Source organism: Anguilla anguilla, chromosome 11, assembly GCF_013347855.1.
Source record: "Anguilla anguilla isolate fAngAng1 chromosome 11, fAngAng1.pri, whole genome shotgun sequence".
Taxonomy (NCBI): Eukaryota; Metazoa; Chordata; class Actinopteri; order Anguilliformes; family Anguillidae; genus Anguilla; species Anguilla anguilla.
The window spans coordinates 41,337,094-41,359,286 of record NC_049211.1 but is presented as its reverse complement, the minus strand read 5'-3'; the positions used below and the strand labels follow the sequence as shown (position 1 = coordinate 41,359,286).

Below are 22,193 nucleotides of genomic sequence, written 5' to 3'. Positions count from 1 at the left end.
ACCGATGCAACAAAGTACACTGCAAACACACGATTATTTACACGGAATACGCGCGATCCCGGACGAGCCCCCAATTTGTTACGTCTCTCTTAGGGTCTAGGGGTAGGAGGGAGTACATAACATATATATATAAAAATAAAGTGTCCGGGTGAAAAGGTGTTGTGCACGTGAGGTATAAATAATCAGGGCAGACAAAGTTGCAGGTGATTTTAAAGGTGTTATTATTATTATTATAAGTGCAAGTGAGGTGATATTTACATTTGTACAATTACACAAAACAAGACACAACTAGGTCACAAGGCCAAGGGACATGGATGTAGCCAAAGTAATGAAATAAACAAAACCAAACAGCGCTAGAACAAAATATAATCTAACTATCTAAGAAAAATAAGACTATCTAGCTACTCTTACAAACCAAAAATACATAGTTGGCAACCACCCCTTTACTAATGTGTCTATACAAGTTTTCTTCCTGCGTGTGGCACCAATGTATAGAGGCCTCTGTCTTACCTGCCCAGGGCCTTAACCACACACAGACAACCACACATACACAAGCAGGGAAAAACGTTTACGCGCACACTCACAGGTCTCCAATCTCTACAACCACACAGCAAAAACGAACAGAGATCACAACAACAGAGAGACCACGAGCTGCAGGAGCCACGTAGCTTTTATATTCCAGAGGAGGGATGTGATTGGTGGAGGCGGGACCAGGTTAATGATGATTGACAGCGGGGACAGCGAATGGAATGATGAATGGCTCTCCTGCAGTATTACAGAGGGGGAAGAAAACACACACGACGTGGAACGTAACAGTCCTATGATTTCTTCTGTAACCCCATACTACCACCGAAGTAGCCTACATTATTTTCTAATAACCGGGACAGCCGGGAGGGGTTTATTCCACTTATATACAATGGGTTACCAGCAATGACTATATATGGTTACTTTTGTATTTATTGATTTTTATCGATTTAATCACCTGGAATTGAAATATTCTTCTGCAGCCATTTGGGCATATTTTACCGTTGTCAAGCAAAACTGTCATTGGTAGTTCAACTTGGACCGTTGTTATGCAACAAATAGGATATAACAGGTCAATAGTCAGATTGTAACTGTTTTATATATCCTCTCAAACACATTCATTATGTTTTTATGCAAACATTCACTTTAATGTCTTGACATCCGAGGCGACAGAATGCATTCACATTTCCAGTATAACTGGCAACAACAGCAGAAAACATGCACACGTTGTAAACAATTTGCTGTTTGATTACTTTCTCATCGTCAATTCCATATAGGCTAATCGCAAAATGACAAGAATTGAACGAAAACTCAGACTTGCTTGAAAATTTAAATTAGCAGTGGTACAGCCACCGTTTGCTTTCCTTCAAAGTTACTGCTAGCCGAGCAGCGAAGTGTGACCTCCAGATGCGAACCATGCACCATAAATTAGTCCATAGTCTTCCTGGTCTTTTTGTGGAATTGAAGAATGACAGAGTAAAATTACAGCAGTCTGAAAAAGCTAAAGGGACGATTACTAGAATTAACCTGTTATTTTACCCTGACAAAAAGTGCGGAAGGTGATTTCCAGTTTGCTTTTAGTGTATCACCAATGTGAATTACGCAGAACTACCGCATACCTCACATAACTGTATCAAACGTTTTGAGTCAATTACAACGGGCTAACAAAGAAAATCCGTAAGAAAATATTCAACCGAATTAATCCGTTTGAATGTTTTGGTACGTAATATGCTGTCCCAGCACGAATGCTTAGCATTTTATAAAACGAATACTACAGATTTTTAAACATGGCGGTTGAAATAAAACACTGCAAGTAGTCGACCAATCAGAAATTTTCAGCGCTTGCGCCCCACCCCAAAGGTTCCAGTACTTTTGGAAAGTACTACCCCCCGAGCAGGGAAGTTTTTGGGGGTAAAATAAAGACCCCGGAACTTAATTTAGACCCTAGTTCCTGCGGTCAAAACGCACTGAGTTCCTCAAAAGGTTCCTAGTTCCGGGGTAAAGTTCCTGCGGTGGAAACGCGGCTATATATAGCTAACCGAAACTGCTCACCGGTACACGCTCATCAGACTGTACAAATTCACACGAGGATAGCCATAATCCACAACCGTTTCTTACAGGGTCACTTCGCAGTTCTCTCATAATAAAACGCTTTGCAAAAATGATGTCTCATAAAAAACACGTTTTCAACGTACAAAAATGCCAAGTTACTCAAGCTCAAACAATATAGGCTATCTTGCCTCACCGAAATTAAAAAAGATGTATTCCAAAGCAATGCTACACAATATTTCCTCAATTCTTTCAAGTCACTTGGCCCTGTGTTTTGTAATCTTAGCATTTTACAATGTCATGCACACTTTGTGTCAGATCAAAGTGTCAAATATTTCGAATTGCCTCATGGAACACATTGAAATTCATGTAGAAAACTGCTGGTCAGTAACTACAGGAAGCATATTTCTCCAGAAAACATATGTTTATACTTGCTTTTGAACTCAATTTCAGTAAATGTACAAGTGATTGTATATTTGCTACGTACAATAAATACTGCATGTAAAATACGTACATACATACATAGAGAACTTCTTTATCCCCATGGGGACATTTCCCTCGCAGCATGTTGCATTCACATTTACGAACAGACATTTATACCAAGAAACATACTATCATTCACGCAACAGAAAGCTGGCCACCGAAATACATACATACCAATACAAATTGGACAGATAGACGCCTATTCAATCAATCTTCACTGTGAGAAAGCCATCCATACATAGGTTTGGCCTGTCCATGTACTGCTTGCTTATACACACAGGGCCAAGTGACTTGAAAGAATTGAGGAAATATTGGGTAGCATTGCTTCGGAATACATCTTTTTTAATTTCGGTGAGGCAAGATAGCCTATATTGTTTGTAGTACTGTAACTTGGCGTCATTTTGATATCAATACGTTTAATGGCAGGGGTGGATTTTGGCAGTCTGAATGAATGAGTTATAGACGGCGTATGTCTTGTATGTGTGAGTAACTTGGCATTTTTGTATGTTGAAAACGTGTTTTTTATGAGATTTATTATACACTCTGCACTGTTGTGTTTACAAGCACCAAGCACACACAACAGTAGATCACAGAGTATACCTGTACTAACTCAACAACGCAAACTTAACAAACACAGCATCGTACAAAGTAAAGGTTTTACACCCAAAGCACAATATTGTGAAGAACTGATTTAAAGTCATTGCACCCATTTTAAATGAATTTCTGCATTTTTCTAAGGGGCCCAAAGAGACCATAATTACATGCAGGCACTGCATTTGTTTCAGCTGTGTCACTGCTGTGCCTGTCGCATTTCCTCTTTGCAAAGGGTTGTGGAAACTGAGGTGAACAAAAACGTCCTCATGGTTTCTAGTGGGACATTTACACAGTATTAGTAATCAGGATGAAGCCGGACACCATGTTCTTTCTGCTTTGTAAGTAGAAGAATTTTAATAATGCAATTTCAAGCAATAATTATCTGGTAGCATATATGAATTATGATTACAATGCATAATACGTATAGTATGTGAGTCATAAACAGCTATGTTGTGGAAAATCTGAATAAATGTATAATTCCTGTTATGGGCAGAAGTCTTGCTGAGTATTATTGTGACTGCTAATCTGTAAATTTGACTGGACAATACTTTGAAAGTGGCATAGTTCTTCACAATTAACTTTATGAAAACATGCAACACATACTTTCAAACGTGTGACTGTCTCTTGTGTCTGAACAATCGCACTTCGATAATCGCTGAACTGGTGTGAGCTTATAAAGTTACCTTACTGCATGAAAGATAGAGTGAGTGAAAATAACATACTATCAAGAACATTTAGCTACTTGAAAATTGGACAACATTATACAGCATTGCAAAAAAAATAAAAGGATTGGAGTTTTCAATGTGAAAATAGACTCTCAGAAAAAAGGGTTCAAAAAGGCTCTTCTGTGTCTCCATGGAGGGACCCTGACTAGTTCAAGGGTTCTTTGTCAGGCAAAAATGGTTCAATCTGGGAGCTTTCACATTTTTCACACAAACCATAGAGGGTTCCATAAAAACTAAAAATGGTTCCCCTATGAAGACAAGCCAATGAACCGTTTTTACTGCGAGTGTAATAAAATAATTTTATACTAACTTTCATTCACACTGGATCAGACATTGCAATTTACTTTTCTTTCTCCCTGTTTCAGATGCCACAGCATTGGTTTTTGGTGAACACAAAGGTATAGATATTAAGTTCCTAAGATCTATATTTTGACAGGGACATAATTACCATGCATTTGATTTGTGGAACATGCACAGCAATTATAAACCAGAATTCATAAAGATCATGACAACTTTCCAAAACCCATTCTTTCTGACAAACTCAAAGTTGTTTAGGATACATATAGGGAAAATTTACATTTCGGAAATGTAATGTAGTTCATTTAAATTTAAACTTAAAAGCTGAATGCATATTTTTCATTGATACTATGAATCAAACCGAACTTTGCTTTGTAAACCTGTTTGATTCTGTTTTTTATAACTGTTTCAGCTGCACAGTCAAGTCCTGCTGTTCATTTTACTGCTAATCCTCCATGGCCAGATGTGTTCCCAGGGGAGACAATTACTCTCACCTGTCAGGTTACTGAATCTGAGGGATGGACCTTTGTGTGGATGAGATACAGTCAGGGTGGTCAAACACAACTTCCAGCCTCCAGTAGTCACGGCTCTGTGTCTGTGTTGGTCCTGAGTGCTGTGAGAGAGAGACAGAGTGGAAAGTATCAGTGTGAAGCTGTAAAAGTACATGAGCGAGCTTTCAGTAACATCCATACAATAACAGTCTCTGGTGAGTAGTGTAATTGAAAATGACTCCCCTCAAATAGTGGTTCTGTGTTTTCAGTTATTTGCGTCAGAAAATTACATGAAATAAAATGTTAAAATAACATCTCTTCAATGAGCTGCAAGAGGAAGAGAACCTTTTTACTCAGACCACAGTGATCCTCTGACTTTAGAAATATCTGGTGAGAATTATTACAATAGTTTATTACATTAGTCGAATGTATGATTTATGGCTTTGATTTATTTATTAATAATTTACTGAAATTATGAGGAGCGTTTCATGATACTTTCAGTTTATAATTAAAAATTGTATTGATTTACAGTATTACCTCAAACACATCTGACCGTGCAGTCTGGATGGACAGAGGTCTTCCCCACTGAAACAGTGACTCTGAGGTGTGTAATTCAGGGCAGCTCTACAGAGTGGATGTATAAATGGTACAGATATGGACGGGAGCTTCCTGTAGACAAGACTGACTCCAGCAGTGTAAATGGAGACACATACACAATCCTCTCTGCTGATCAGTCACATGCTGGACTGTACACCTGCAGAGGAGAACTTACAAGGACAGCATCTGTACACTCTCTGATTGGCAGCTCTGCTAATTTGAGTGTTCGAGGTATTTATGATGTATTTTCAAAACCACTTAAAGAGCAGAATGCATATTTGAAAGCAGGTGTCTTGTGAAACCTTCCATTTACAGCAATAAACTCTCTTTTAAACTTTCAGCTCTCCCACAAGCTCAGCTGACCGTGCAGTCTGGATGGACAGACGTCTTCCCCACTGAAACAGTGACTCTGAGGTGTGTAATTCAGGGCAGATCTACAGAGTGGAAATATAAATGGTACAGAGATGGACGGGAGCTTCCTGTAGACAAAGCTGACTACAGCAGTGTAAATGGAGACACATACACAATACTCTCTGCTGATCAGTCACATGCTGGACTGTACACCTGCAGAGGAGAACTTACAAGGAGAGCATCTGTACACTCTCTGATTGGCAGCTCTGCTAATTTGAGTGTTCAAGGTATTTATGATGTATTTTCAAAACCATTGAAAGAGCAGAATGCATATTTGAAAGCAGGTGTCTTGTGAAACCTTCCATTTACAGCAATAAACTGTCTTTTAAACTTTCAGCTCTCCCACAAGCTCAGCTGACCGTGCAGTCTACATGGACAGACGTCTTCCCCAATGAAACAGTGACTCTGAGGTGTGTAATTCAGGGCAGCTCTACAGAGTGGATGTATAAATGGTACAGAGATGGACGGGAGCTTCCTGTAGACAAAGCTGACTACAGCAGTGTAAATGGAGACATATACACAATCCTCTCTGCTGATCAGTCACATGCTGGACTGTACACCTGCAGAGGAGAACTTACAAGGACAGCATCTGTACACTCTCTGATTGGCAGCTCTGCTACTTTGAGTGTTCGAGGTAATTATGATGTATTTTCAAAACCATTGAAGGAGCAGAATGCATATTTGAAAGCAGGTGTCTTGTGAAACCTTCCATTTACAGCAACGAACTGTCTTTTAAACTTTCAGCTCTCCCACAAGCTCAGCTGACCGTGCAGTCTGGATGGACAGAGGTCTTCCACAAAGAAACAGTGACTCTGATGTGTGTAATTCAGGGCAGTTCTACAGAGTGGAAGTATAAATGGTACAGAGATGGACGGGAGCTTCCTGTAGACAAAGCTGACTCCAGCAGTGTAAATGGAGACACATACACAATCCTCTCTGCTGATCAGTCACATGCTGGACTGTACACCTGCAGAGGAGAACTTACAAGGAGAGCATCTGTACACTCTCTGATTGGCAGCTCTGCTAATTTGAGTGTTCGAGGTAATTACGATGTATTTTCAAAACCATTGAAAGAGCAGAATGCATATTTGAAAGCAGGTGTCTTGTGAAGCCTTCCATTTACAGCAATAAACTGTCTTTTAAACTTTCAGCTCTCCCACAAGCTCAGCTGACCGTGCAGTCTGGATGGACAGAGGTCTTCCTCAATGAGACAGTGACTCTGAGGTGTGTAATTCAGGGCAGCTCTACAGAGTGGAAGTATAAATGGTACAGAGATGGACGGGAGCTTCCTGTAGACAAAGCTGACTCCAGCAGTGTAAATGGAGACACATACACAATCCTCTCTGCTGATCAGTCACATGCTGGACTGTACACCTGCAGAGGAACACATACAAAGAGATCATCTGTACACTCTCATAATAGCAGTTCTGCTACTTTGAGTGTACAAGGTAAATATGATTTGTTTTACCTGAACATTTTGCATGTCATGTGTTCTTTGCTTCTAAACTAAACTGAGAAAAAAACTAAAATTTCACAATCTTATTTGAACCAAGAAATACAGTTTTGTATAATATGATCTGATGTGTCTTGTTCTGAATTACTGTGAGTTGCCAGTTTGGAGTACAGGTGTCAGAATACCATTATCCAGTTTTTCCACGGACAATTTATGTTAAATGTGTCTGATGGGTTTGTGATAATTGCTTCATTATTTAATCATATGATTAGGGACACCAGTTTGTCTACCCGTTTTCTCATATTGGACTTCAGTCCTCCGCCACCTAGAGGTCACTATAACCTCTTTGTTAAGCCTCCTCAGACATCTTAGTTGATAATTTAATTGCCACTAATTAAGCACAAATGATGATTGACTGAAGTGTTTACATGAGACACTCACATGTTAAATTTAATTTGATTATTTACTAAAATAGACATTTCAGTATTTCTGTATGTTGTACAGGGGCATGATAGGTATTGTTAGAAGCCACAGTAAAAATGAGACCAGTTACAATGTTTGACTTAGAGAAAAAAGTTAAATAAAAAATATATGCTCATGATCCAACTATGGGACTAATCCTAGTCTTCAGTCAAGACCTTAAGTAAAATCTGGTGTCATAGAGTTGGGCAAAAACAAAAACCTGAACCCTTACTGGCCATTTTCGGATTAGATTGAACACCCCTACTTCATATGGATGTGTTTTGCTTTTTACGTAAGCAATGCTCAATCCTGGTCTTGGACAGCCACAGAGTGTGCTGGTTTTTGTTTTTTGTTTAAGATCAGCGACCAATTGAGACCAAAGTAAGCAGGTAACCTGAGTTAACCGTTTAATCTACTGCTTTAACTGATCGATTTCTGTGCTACTCAAGTGCTGAATAACAATGTAAGCCAGCAAACCCTGTGGCTCTCCAGGTCCAGAAGGGTGGACCACTGGCTCAAAGCTATACTTTTCATAGCAGTTTAAAATAAATCCATCTTCACCTTCCTGCCTGACTGTCACAATATTAGATCAACTCATCCATTACCTAATTAATTAGATCGACTAAACTTATATAAATGGCTGAATTAGAAATTCAGTTGTCTGAACAGTTACTTGACTATACTTTTGAGTGCCTATGGGGACCCCTGGAGGATAAGCAGTGAATTACAAGTTTAAATCCTTGCAAGTCACATGGTGGAGACATACTGGTGGCCGTACATATGGTCTTGTATGTGATGGAGAATGTATCTATTAATGCTAAATGACACTGAGCACATACCTTACCTTCATCAGGGGGAAAACCAAAACCTGTTATTACCCAGAATGCCCCCAGTAGAGTGATGTACACAGGAGAGAGAGTCACCCTGAGCTGTGGGTTTGAGGGAGATCCTGCTGGCTGGGAGTATCTCTGGTACAAAGACCCACTGAGACACACTGTGCCCAACACTGACAGCAGCAGGACTGATGGGTCCAGTTTCACCATCAGTACTGCTGCTCTGGCCGACAGTGGAGAGTACCGCTGTAGAGCTGCAAGAGGAAGAAAACCTTTTTACTCAGACTACAGTGATCCTCTGACTTCAGAAATATCTGGTGAGAATGATTAAAATAGTAGAATATGGCTTTGATTTATGTGCTTTAATAATTTAATAAAAACATGAGTGTTTTATGATATTTTCAGTTTATAATTAAAATTGCACTCATTTACAGTATTACCTCATACATATCTGATCGTACAGTCTGGATGGACAGAGGTCTTCCTCACTGAAACAGTGACTCTGAGGTGTGTAATACAGGGGATCTCTGCAGAGTGGAAGTATAAATGGTACAGAGATGGACGGGAGCATCCTGTAGACAAGGCTAACTCGAGCAGTGTAAATGGAGACACATACACAATCCTCTCTGCTGATCAGTCCCATGCTGGACTGTACACCTGCAGAGGAGAACTTACAAGGAGAGCATCTGTACACTCTCTGATTGGCAGCTCTGCTACATTGACTGTACGAGGTAAATATGATTTATTTTGCATGTCCACAGTAAACTGATACATTTCAACTGCAAACTCTTTGCCACTATTTACAATTTTGTGTGTGTCTGGCTTGCACTGCCTTAAATTAACCGAGTAAATACTGTTGCCTTGACTGAGATTTTGAAAAAAACCATTTGGCAGTTATTGGTGCCATAATTGAGTTAAGAGGAGTGAGAGAGAGCTGCCAATCAGCTGCCTCTCATGCATAATGGGAATATAATGAGCAGGGATAAATATGCAAATGAATGCACTTAAGACACTGAAATATTACATTACATTACAGGCATTTGGCAGACGCTCTTATCCAGAGCGACGTACAACAAAGTGTGATAATATGCAGATTAATTCATGATGTCATATAACTACTGTCTGTGATAAATCTGAAGCCCAGTCGTTATTTTTTATGAGAACGTGCTGGACTCACAGAATCACAGCCTTACCCCTCACTGCAGGGCTGTGTGGTGCCAGTTGATAGGATGAATAAATTGCTGCTTATTACCGTTTTTACCCGGTAACACAATTTAGAGCACGATTGTGTTGTCAGGCCTGTTGAGTTATTAGTCCTGAAACAAAATGGGTGAGTAATTTTATAAAATTAATTAAAACAACCTAATACAGTATTAGGCATACAATTCCTAGATAATTGTTCCGTTCATGAGTTCACTCGCAAGCTCCTATTGGTTATAAAGCCTGCCCGATTACTCACTTTGATGTCAAACAGCAACATGGTTCTGACATATTATTATAACTGGAGTACAGCACACTACATGCACCTATTAAGAAGGCAATGAATTTCATCAGCTGTCCACCAATGTGAAGAGGAATTCCCTTTTTTGCTATCATGTGCCACGATAGGGAGAGAGACCATTCACTCCAAATACAGTAACTTTCTGCTATTAATCATGCAATGTAAGGCCTAGTGGATTATAGATTCCATGTCCTGTATCTTTCCCCCCCCGTATAACACGTTGAGTTGGATGATAAGCAATGTATGATCTTGCAGCTTTGCCTCAGGCAGTAGTGACCCTGGATGAAGGATGGATGGGGGTCTTCATCACTAAAGGCACTCTAGCAATGAGGTGTGAGCTTCAGGGCTTTACTTCTGCTGACTGGAACTACACGTGGTACAGAGACGGAACACAGATCTCACTAAACCACACTGAGGAGAGGCACACAGTGGGATTCTGGGATAGCTCCTCTGATGGTGAATATAGATGTAGTGGGAACAGGACAGACAGACCGTACTACTCCCTCATCAGTGAAGGCTTCATTACAAGCCATATCAGTAAGTTCAATTTATAATTGAGGCCACAGACAAGTGAAGGGTTAAATCCATTGTACCCTTGTGTAGATCCTCACTTCTTATTTTCTAATATTAGTTGACTTCTTGATTTAAGATGTAAAATATAAAGAAGAAATGTAAATGAAATGTGTTAATCTGTGTATTTTTTGTGTTCATTCACATACTGAATCCGGACTACTATATATACGTACATTTGCAATCAAGGCATACATAAAAAAGGGGAATATACACAGTGCCCTCCAAAATTATTCATGCCCTTGCTTGATAAAGATGAACAAAAAAGGCATGCTCAAAATTTGATCATTTTATCAAGACTGTAAGAGATGTGTGTCACAATATTCACACCCATTCTCAATACTCTGCACCCGCTCTGCACTGAGTTGTCTTACATAGCGTTTCATGAGATTGGGGACCACATGGGAAGGGTCACAGACCATTGAATTTTTCCAGGTCCTTCTGAACTTTTGGTCTGAGCTTGAAGCAAGTCCTCCTGCCAAACTCTGATTGGAACCGGGTGTTTTTCTCTGGGCAATTCTATTATTATAAAATTGTATAATTCTACCGTTTATTGAGCACACAGTATAGCTCATTATCTGTATTGTTTATGCAGCATTTCTCAACTTCATCAGGGGTGTGTGAACAAATTTGGATGGTACTGTATGTAAATGCACAAATTTGAAATATTTGCAATGTTTATCAATATGACAAAAGCAGCAAAGCAAATTATTCTAAATGATTTCCTAACATAAATAAATTGCACAATTTTGTAATATTTGCCATGAAATTGGAATCGTTTAAATGATTTCAATACTTTTGAAATATTATATTTTATCTCACGTAACCTTGCTCTTCTACCTCCACAGCAGGGGTGTACTTTATTGTGGCTCTTACTGGTTCTGTCATCATTTTCATAACCCTGGTCGTGCTGGCAGTCCAATGCTCTAAGAAATGCAGGACATCAGGTGTGTAGTAGCACTCATTGAACACGTCCATACATTACGCTATTATTTATACATTACACTTTAAAAGCTGTCTAATAATAATATCAGCATTTCAAGTAAATGATAAAAGCACGTGACTTCAGAAGTTTAAAATCACCCATTGAACAGACAAGTGCTCATGGAATTAAATTTAATTGTTATAGTTTCTTGACCATTATATTATTGTATTCATTTCATTCCTCTATTTATGTATTCATTGATCCAGGTGAGTAGTATGGAACACAGAGAGTGCCACAATGATAAATAAATTAATCAACAAATAAATAAATAAATGTGAAAAATAAAAAGAAATAAAACAATCTAAAAATAAATAGTCTAAAAGTACATAAATAAATCTGTAAAATAATATAGTAATGAAAATGTGTGTGCAAAAATGTGTAAAAAATGTAATATTTTTCTTTAATTTCAAGTAATTTTCAGATTTTCACATTTATTTATTCATTTATTTTTATATATATTTCCCTATTTATTTCTGATTTTTTTGATGAGCACAATCGGACAATCAACTTGCCTTGGTTCGCCCACCAAGTGTGAAGTTCCGCCATTCCATGCGATCAGAACAACAGACAACATTTCTCAATGTGAGCAAGTACTTTAATAGAGAAGTCAGTTTCTCAAACATTGAAAGAAATGCTGGACATAGATGAATACATGTATTCCAAAAAAAAAAGAAAATGAATAGAGAAATATGTATGGAAATAAAATAATAAATAAACATGAAAATAAACGTATCCATCCACTATCTAACATATCTAACCGCTAATTCCTGGTTTGCGTAATGGGGAGTGTTGGATCTTATCATGCATTGGACGAGAAGCAGGAATTTACCCTGGACTGGTAGCTAGTCCATCAGAGGGCACACACACCACTCGTACACTCACACACTCATAGTGAAAATGAATTAGAAAATGAATTTAAAAAATAATTTAAGAAAAATTGCACATACATTTATATTTCTTCATTAATTTCCTGATTTATTGATGTATTTTTATATTATTTATTTCCAATTATTCTATGTTGACAATTCTCTGTGTTATTGCATGTTTGCCATTGTTTATGTTTGTGAAAAGGCCGAATTAAAAATCTGCCGGATGGGGGCGAGTTTTACTCCAGGGTAAATGCAGACTACAACAGCGCAGGTGAGGACCGGTCTTTCTGAGTTCTCGTCCGCTCACACTGTGTGCCACGTGTGAGTTGAATCTTCACCTTTCTCTGCTCTCTTCTCCAGATCATGGATTAACAGCCAATGCTGTGTATGAGGAAATAGGCCCTGCCACAGAAACAGAAGGTCAGGACAGAAACGTGTGACCGACAAGTACTAAACTAAAAAACCACGATACTTTCACAAACTGTCAGACGTTGCATCCATTTAAACATCACATGCTCTGTGGAGCTCAAACTCAGTAGGTTCTTCCTTTAATCCCTCTGCCTTATTGACAACAGGTTCTGAAGTAGTTGGGAAGCACAGTTTCTATTCAGCCGTTCAGTTAAAACCACTAAACCAAGGTAAGTTTATAATGAACTCTTAAGTTATTTTTCATAATCGCTCTCCGTGATCACTCTCCGTGAGTGACTTCTTTAAAGTGTTTTTTTTTTGTTGCCGGTGGGCAATAAAAATTGTATAAGTTTAAGTGCAACAGTTATTGATAATATGTTGTGATCACGCATTCAAAAAAATGATGCGCATAATCCTTGCATTGCAGGTCCTACTGCATAATTGGACACAGGGATCCATATTCACTCAGTCTTACCTTCATATGTGAGGGAATATATTCTCGCTATAGGTACATGCCACTATATCCTACTATATGTTTTCATATCATATGTATTTTAAGGTCACTATGTTGCACATTAAATAATGATATGCAGTTGAACCACCCTATTCATTTCCTGCTCTGTTTTTATAGTTTCCACAGTAATTCTGTAAAATATGACTCTGCAGAACTCATAGGTCCTGTGTTGTGGAAAATTGTTGTTGAAGTTGATGAAACTTGATGAAAATGCATAAAATAATTTAATAAGCTTCTTATCCAGGAGTTCTCAACCCAGGTCCTGTGGGGCTATACGGAATCCCCCTTTTCATTGCTACCCAATGCTTAATTGATCAGTTAAAGTAGTTGACTACACAGTTCATCCAACTCATGTGGTTACTTGAATCTAAGTTTGCTCCTGAAAACAGACAGTGGCAGACCCAGGCCTGGATTAATGCACAGGGTCACCCAGGCAGTAGTAAAGGTTGTCCTAGTCCCGAGGCCCATGTCATCTTAATTCGGCCCTGGATGCACCCTGTTGATCAACAGGACCTGGGTTGAGAACCCCTAATTTAAAGTAATAAAACCTTTTGTAATTCTGTAATTTTGTCAATGTTTAAGAGTTAGCATTTGCTAACTAGTATTCTTTTCATGTATTTAGAGATACGGTTAAATGAAATAGCATTGGGACAGTGGCACACTTTTTGTCATTTTGTCTCTGAACTCCAGCACAATAAAAATATGTAAATATGATGATAAAGTGCAGATTGTGTTTATTTGAAGGAATTTACATCCATATTGGGTGATTAGGGCAGGAATTACAGCCCTTTTTGATATAATGAGTAGGGAACTGGTCTTACAATCGAAAGACGGTGGTGTAGTATAATGGGTAGGGAACTGGTCTTGCAATCGAAAGATGGTGGTGTAGTATAATGGGTAGGGAACTGGTCTTGCAACCGAAAGGTCACAGGTTTGATTCCCAGGTAGGACACTGCTGTTACAGGATACTTGCTCTTCAGTATAACCTGCATTCCTTCAGTATATATTCAGCTAGATAAATGGATGCAATGTAAAAAAAAATGCAATGTCAAAAGTTGTCTGGATAAGAGGGTCTGCTAAATGCCTGTTACATGGTTAAAGTGCTTATTCTCAGCTTTGATTTAACCGTGTAGATCACACAGCACTTTTTATACATTACCCCCCTCGTCCTGATGTTTTTTCGTCTTTAATCTCATCACCTGATTCGTCATTTCGTTTGGTTGCTATCCCACCTTTACGTTTCCATTTATCTTCATGCGTGCATCAGGGCAATGATTGGGTGACGGCCTGCCTGTTGCTGTAATTCCCCGATTATAACTAATAATTCCATCTAATCACCATAAGACAAGAACTGCAGGCCCTTTGGATGAAGGCGAGGCCCTTTTTGAGGGAGTTGGGGCCCTTTGGATGAAGACGAGGCCCTTTTTGAGGGAGTTGGGGCCCTTTGGATGAAGGCAAGGCCCTTTTTGAGGGAGTTGGGGCCCTTTGGATGAAGGCGAGGCCCTTTTTGAGGGAGTTGGGGCCCTTTGGATGAAGGCGAGGCCCTTTTTGAGGGAGTTGGGGCCCTTTGGATGAAGGCGAGGCCCTTTTTGAGGGAGTTGGGGCCCTACTTGCAGGGTGTACACTGCGTATAAGACAGACTGGTGTCATTATAAAAGCCTGCATCCTTCTAGTCTGGAATATGTGGTTATTCATGTGGGATCTGCATTTGGGGGGCGCACTGAGACAGGGAGAGGAGAATTAAATTCATTAAATTCAGAAAGTGAACTGCCCCTTCAATATCCAGCAGTTTAGAATGCTGGTTCCTGGTGCACCCTAGTGGTAAAAATGAGCAACTACACAGATATGCTCTGTTCAACTGTACAACAGGCATTCTCTATAAATTATTTTTTAAATATTATTAAAATATTGGTTGGTGGTGACCAAATAAGGAATACACCAAACAAGTCAAAATTTGATTTCCAAAACAATTTGGCACTGTATTACAACTGGAAACTTTGACAACCTTGTTCAAGGAGAGACCGAGGTACAGAAACAAAACCTTTTCCTTTAATAAAACTTATTGACATTGCAGAACAAAACTTTACTGAGAAATAATGCCCACCCTTGGACCAATCAGAATCAAGTGTTTAGCCAAGCCATTGTATAAATGATAATATGATATTTGTTCCTTATGGAAGATGGGGATACACCTCAGGTGCATCACTTACCTTAGTTCTATAGTAAGTTTGCATTAGGTTGCTAGTTGGATTATTGCTACATTTGAACATAATAACATAACATAACTTGAACATAAGAAAGTAGAGATAAGTAGCCAACTAGTGTAAAATAACATGACGCCATGGGTTGGTTTTCTTCCTGTCCTCCCCAATGTTTTGAGTCACAAGCCACCACTGATGTATTCTTTCATTTATTGGCTGGACCGCAACAGGGGGGCCAGCCCTACAAATGCGGATGTCTGTGACTGAGTGAGTGACAGAGTGAGTGATGAATTTACACCACTGTTCGGAAAAAGAGCTGTGAGAACGGTCCCTAACAGAGTTTGCGGTCTGTAAAAACAGTGCTAAGTGCTAACAGTGTTTAACATCACTTTTGTGTCAATTGTTGTTGAACAGACTATAGTCACCTTGAACTACATATGAAAATATATGACATTACAGTGTTTGTCCGTTTCTCTCTCTCTCTCACACACACACACACACACACACACACACAAGCACACGCGTGCACACACACACGCACACAAACACAAACACAAGCTGCACAAGAAGCTTCTTCTTCCAGCTCATACCAATGCAAGGCCAGTTCGTGCACTGCAATGTGAAAAGAAGCAGTGACTTGGCATTACATATCCTTGAGGAGAGGACGTGTTTGAATGCGTGGTCTCAAAATGACTGTTAAGGGCAGAGCAATCAAGATGGCTCCTGAAAATAATTGGGGAGGCAGAGTAGTACAATGGGTAAGAAGCTGGTCTTGTAACCTAAAGGTCACCAGTTCGATTCCCCGGTAGGATACTGTTACGTCCCAAAAGCCAACCGAAGTTCCAATAACCAGGGACTACAACATAAAACTAAACAGAGAGTTAAATCTATATACAAACATAGAAGATTTATTACAAATGAGACAACAAAACAGAACACATTACCATATGTAAGCTGAACAGGATGGTTCAGGCAGAAAACAGACAGCCAGGCTACTCTTCATCTAAAAGAAACCACAGTTGACTTTCTGGCCTAACTATCTAAAAATGTGTGAAATCTCTATAATAAACCATTTTTAAAAGCCCCCTTCAACCGAGGTGTCTTCAGGCTTTATCCAGTTGACTGTTAGGACACAGATGTGCATCGTCAAGCAATCAAACCCCAATCAGCTCTACCTGCGAGATTAAGACATGCAGACTCCCAATTAAGGGAATGTAACAGACACCGCTGTACTTAACCTGCATGTGTCCAGCTGTATAACTGGATACAATGTAAATGCTAAGTAAGGATGTGCTTATGTGTTCTATTTATAAATAATGAAGGTAATGCAAAAAAAATAAAGGTGCTCTCCAGTTACACAAATTTCCCAATTTACATTACCATTTAACAGACACTCTTATCTTGAGCTTCTTTCACACTATTTACATTGCATCCATTAACATAGTATCAATTCATATAGCTGGACATATACTGAAGCAATGCAGGTTAAGTACCATGCTGTACCCTGCCCTACGCGAAGAAAGACATGCAGAATTACACTGATTAGAAGTAATGCGATGACCAGGGCTGTGTGAGAGTGCAAACTATGCCTAATGGCAATTCATGAAAAAACTCCTGTATTTCAAAGCCATGTTTCGCCAGATATTACATTAAGCCTTCAAGCCTGTAAGATGCACATTTTTATATATATTTTAGCAAGTCTACTTTAATAAATGATACAATATGTCATGTAATATTTAGCAAAGCAATAATGAAAACAAACTCATGCCACGCTGTGTGGTCAGGTATGGTCAGTTTGTTCAGCCAGTTCCTCCCCACTGTGCACCACTTTCCGGCGTGATACCCATCTCCAGAAGGCTGGATTCACAATGATTGACAGAAAGAGGAGGACTGCCACGCCCACACAGATCCGAACCACATTCTCCACAGCATGGTAAACTGAGGGAGCAAAGAAACAAAGAAGTCAAGGGTTGTAAGTGGCTGTGGGAATACAAATCAGATGCATTTCAGAATTTGTCAACAAATTTTTGTCTGCTCGAACAAGCATTTCACGTACATTTCTGTGATGCTAATCAAATACAATCAGACCTAAAACTAGGCTATTTTGTGACTCTAATATATCATTTAGTATACTTTTAATTATTATTATTATTATTATATACACCATATAGACAAAAGTATGTGGACACGTGACATCCAACATCTCATCTAGAATTTATAGAAGTGCTTGCTTCTATAAACACTTCCACTCTTCTGGGGAGGTTTCATATTAGATGTTGGAGCATTGCTGCAGGGACTTGCTTCCATTCAGCCAGAAGAGCATTAGTGAGATTGCGCACTGATTGGGCGATTTGGCCTGGCTCACAGTTGGCATTCCAATTGATCCCAAATGTGTTGGATGGGGTGAGATCAAGGCTCAGTGCAGGCGAGTAAAGTTACACTGATCTCATCAAAACTATTTATATATGGGCCTCTCTATTTGCCCATGGAAATTGTCATGCTGAAACAGGAAAGGGCCTTCCCCAAACTGTTGCCACAAAATTGGAAGCACAGATTCATCTAGATTGACATTGCATTAAGATTTGCCTTCACCTGAACAAAGCGGCCAGCCCAAACCATGAAAAACAGCCCCAGACCAAGGAGTGTCCAGATACTTTTGTTCATATAGTGTATCATTGGAGCCTATTTCTCAGTGCATAACTATGTGCATCTATATGACACAAAAGCCAGAAAAATGATTATTTGCTAACCAGCCTTCAGCTACAGCTAAGATATACAGGTTTCATAAAAAAAATTTTTGAAAACAACTGAACCATATGAATCTCTGCATTTAATGCTCTTTTTGAGACTGTGGTCGAGGTTCTGTCAATTTGTCCTGCCTTATTGAAATGTCCCACCTGTAATGCACATTTATAGTCATGCTGCAAATTCTGAATCATGCCTTTACATACAGTGCCATCCAAAAGAGTACACACCCCTGATAAAAACAAGCAAAGGCTGTGTAAAATAAACAATACCAATAACGATCTGGAACAATTATACCGGGACAATTATATTGCATTACTACAAAATAATACAATTCATTTTTCAGCATGCTGCCTTTGCTCTTCCTGAATGAATAATTTTGGAGGGTAGTGTATATGTTCTCTTTTTTCTGTCTGTCTTTGTTGTAAATTTATACAGTGATTCACAGTTACAATATAATATGCAATATAATATAATACATTTAATTTACATTGCAACTTTCTATTTTACATCATAAATCAAAAACAGAGCTCAGCTTATATTAGAAATAAGTGACAATGTATGATACACAAGGGTACAATGGATATGTAAATGGATTTAATCCTTCACTTGTCTGTGGTCTCAATTATAAATTGAACTTACTGATATGGCTCGGCATGAAGCCTTCACTGATGAGGGAGTAGTACGGTCTGTCTGTCCTGTTCCCACTACATCTATATTCACCATCAGAGGAGCTATCCCAGAATCCCACTGTGTGCCTCTCTCCAGTATGATTTAGTGAGATTTGCGTTCCGTCTCTGTACCACGTGTAGTTCCAGTCAGCAGAAGCAAAGCCCTGAAGCTCACACCTCATTGCTAGAGTGCCTTTAGTGATGAAGACCCCCATCCATCCTTCATCCAAGCTCACTACCGCCTGAGGCAAAGCTGCAAGATCATACATTGCTTATCATCCAACTCAACGTGTTACATGGGAAAACAGTTATAGGTAATTGAATCTATAATCCACTAGGCCTTACATTGCATGGCTAATGGCAGAAAGTTACTGTAGTTGGAGTGACAGGTTTCTCTCCCTATCGTGGCACATGATACCAAAAAAAGGGAATTCCTCTACACATTGGTGGACAGCTGATGAAATTCATTGCCTTCTTAATAGGTGTACATAGTGTGCTGTACTCCAGTTATAATATGTCAGAACCATGTTGCTGTTTGACATCAAAGTGAGTAATCTGGCAGGGTTTATAGCCAATAGGACCTTGCAAGTGAACTCATGAATGGAACAAATAGTTAGGAATTGTATGCCTAATACTGTAATATGTTATTTAAATTTTTAAAATAAAATTACTCACACATTTTGTTTCAGGCCTAATAACTCAACAGGCCAGACAACACAATTGTGCTCTAAATTGTGTTACCGGGTAAAAACGGTAATAAGCAGCAATTTATTCATCCTATCAACTGGCACCACACAGCCCTGTAGTGAGGGGTAAGGCTGTGATTCTGTGGGTCCAGCACGCTCTCATAAAAAATAACGACTGGGCTTCAGATTTATGACAGAAAGTAGTTATATTGCATATTTGATTGTCTTAAGTACATTAACTCTATATATATATATACTCATTCATTATATTCCCATTGCTCATGAGAGGCAAATGAATGGCAGCTCTCTCTCACTCCTCTTAACTCAATTATGGCGCCAATAACTGCCAAATGTTTTTTTTAAAATCTCAAGTGAACAGTTTTTAATCGGTACAAGCCTGACACATACAAAATCGTAAATAGTGGCAAACAGCTTGCAGTTCAAACGTATCAGTTTACTTTGGACATGCAAAATAAATCATATTTACCTCGTATAGTCAATGCGGCAGAGCTGCCAATCAGAGAGTGTACAGATGCTCTCCTTGTAAGTTCTCCTCTGCAGGTGTACAGTCCAGCATGTGACTGATCAGCAGAGAGGATTGTGTATGTGTCTCCATTTACACTGCTCGAGTTAGCTTTGTCTACAGGAAGCTCCCGTCCATCTCTGTACCATTTATACTTCCACTCTGTAGAGCTGCCCTGAATTACACATCTCAGAGTCACTGTTTCAGTGGGGAAGACGTCTGTCAATCCAGACTGTACAAACAGATATGTTTGAGGTAATACTGTAAATCAATACAACAATTTTGAATTATAAACTGAAAGTATCATAAAACACTCTTCATATTTCTATTTAATTATTGAAGCACATGAATCAAAGCCACATTCTGCCATTATAATAGTTCTCACCAGACATTCTTAAAGTCAGAGGATCACTGTAGTCTGAGTAAAAAGGTTTTCTTCCTCTTGCAGCTCTACAGCGGTACTCTCCACTGTGGGCCAGAGCAGCAGAGCTGATGGTGAAACTGGACCCATCAGTCCTGCTGCTGTCAGTGTTGGGCACATCGTGTCTCAGTGGGTCTTTGTACCAGAGATACTCCCAGCCAGCAGGATCTCCCCCAAACCCACAGCTCAGGGTGACTCTCTCTCCTGTGTACATCTCTCCACTGGGGGGATTCTGGGTAATAACAGGTTTTGGCACTTCCCCTGATAAAGGTAAAGCATGTGCTCAGTGTCTTTTAGCATACATAGATATATTCTCCATCACATACAAGACCATATGTAGGGCCACCAGTATGTCTCCACCATGTGACCTGCAGGGATTTAAACTTGTATTTCACTGCTTAACATCCAGGGGTCCCCATAGGCACTCAACAGCATAATCAAGTGACTGTTGAGACAAATGAATTGCCAATTGAACCGTTTCTAAAACTTTAGTTGATCTAGTTAGTTCGATAACCAATTAGTTGGCCTAATATAGGGAGAGTCAGGCAGAAAAGTGAACATGGAATGACTGTTAAATGCAGTGCAAAGCATATCTTTGAGCCACTGGTGCACCCTCCTGGACCTGGAAAGCCACAGGTTTTGCTGGCTTACATTGTTATTCAGCACTTGAGTAGCACAGCAATTGATCAGTTAAAGCAGTAGGTTAAACGGTTAACTCAGGTTACCTGCTTGCTTGGGTTTCAATTGGTTGCTGATCTTAAAGAAAAAATAAAAAGCAGCATACTCTGTGGCTGTCCAGGACCAGGATTGAGTATCGCTTACGTAAAAAGAAAAACGCATCCATATGAAGTAGGGGTGTCCAATCTAATCCGAAAAGGGCCAGTATGGATTCAGGTTTTTGTTTTAGCCCAGCACTATTACACCTGATTCTACTTAAGGTCTTGACTGAAGACTAGGATTAGTCCATTAGTTGAATCATGAACATATATTTTTTAATTAACTTTTTTTCTGAAAGTCAAACATTGTAACTGCTCTCATTTTTATTGTGGCCATTTCTCACTGATTCTAACAAAACCTATCATGCCACTTTACAACATAAAAAAAATACTGCATTGTGGCTATTGTAGTAAATAATCAAAAGTAAGTTAACATGTGAGTGTCGCTTGAAAACACTACAGTCAACCATCATCTGTGCTTACTCAGTGGCAATTACATTATCAACTGAGATTATTGAGGTGGTGCAAATAGGATAATTATTTGAGAAGGGTCTTAACAAAGAGGCTAGTGATCTCTACCTGGCAGGGGACTGAAGTACAATTTGAGAAAACAAGGGGAGAAAAACTTGTGGCCCTAATCGTATGGTTAAAGAATGAAGCAATTGTCACAAACCCATCAGACACATTTAACATAAATTATCCATGGGAAGACTGGATAATGGGATTCTGACACCTGTACTCCAAACTGGTAACTCACAGTAATTCAGAGAAAGAAGCATCAGATCATATATTAGACTAAAGCGTATTTCTTGGTCCAAATAACATTGTGAATATTTTTCAAAGTTTAGTTAAGAAACAAAAAACACATGATGTGCAAATTGTTGACAGAAAATAAATCATATTTACCTTGTACACTCAATGTAACAGAGCTGCTAATCATAAAGTGTACAGATGCTCTACTTGT

General features: G+C 39.1%; 2 protein-coding genes and 1 long non-coding RNA gene across 3 annotated transcripts; 2 read left to right on the top strand and 1 right to left on the bottom strand.

The window, feature by feature from the left end:
* Nucleotides 1–4,993: 4,993 nt before the first annotated feature.
* LOC118208062 (inactive tyrosine-protein kinase 7-like) lies at nt 4,994–6,527 on the top strand. The gene is made up of 5 exons (XM_035382328.1): nt 4,994–5,053; nt 5,195–5,491; nt 5,602–5,898; nt 6,416–6,459; nt 6,507–6,527. The coding sequence occupies exons 2-5, from the start codon at nt 5,299–5,301 to the stop codon at nt 6,525–6,527; spliced, it is 555 nt and encodes a 184-aa protein (XP_035238219.1). The 5' UTR covers nt 4,994–5,053; nt 5,195–5,298.
* A 6,094-nt stretch (nt 6,528–12,621) lies between these two features.
* Nucleotides 12,622–13,358, top strand: LOC118207260. The gene is made up of 3 exons (XR_004761344.1): nt 12,622–12,764; nt 12,920–12,982; nt 13,180–13,358. It is a non-coding gene; the product is annotated as an uncharacterized LOC118207260 (long non-coding RNA).
* Nucleotides 13,359–18,986: 5,628 nt separating this feature from the next.
* Nucleotides 18,987–22,167, bottom strand: LOC118208061 (hemicentin-2-like). The gene is made up of 5 exons (XM_035382327.1): nt 22,136–22,167; nt 20,478–20,774; nt 20,057–20,353; nt 19,047–19,136; nt 18,987–19,009 (listed from the first exon to the last, which is right to left on the bottom strand). The coding sequence occupies exons 2-5, from the start codon at nt 20,725–20,727 to the stop codon at nt 18,987–18,989; spliced, it is 660 nt and encodes a 219-aa protein (XP_035238218.1). The 5' UTR covers nt 20,728–20,774; nt 22,136–22,167.
* Nucleotides 22,168–22,193: the final 26 nt, after the last annotated feature.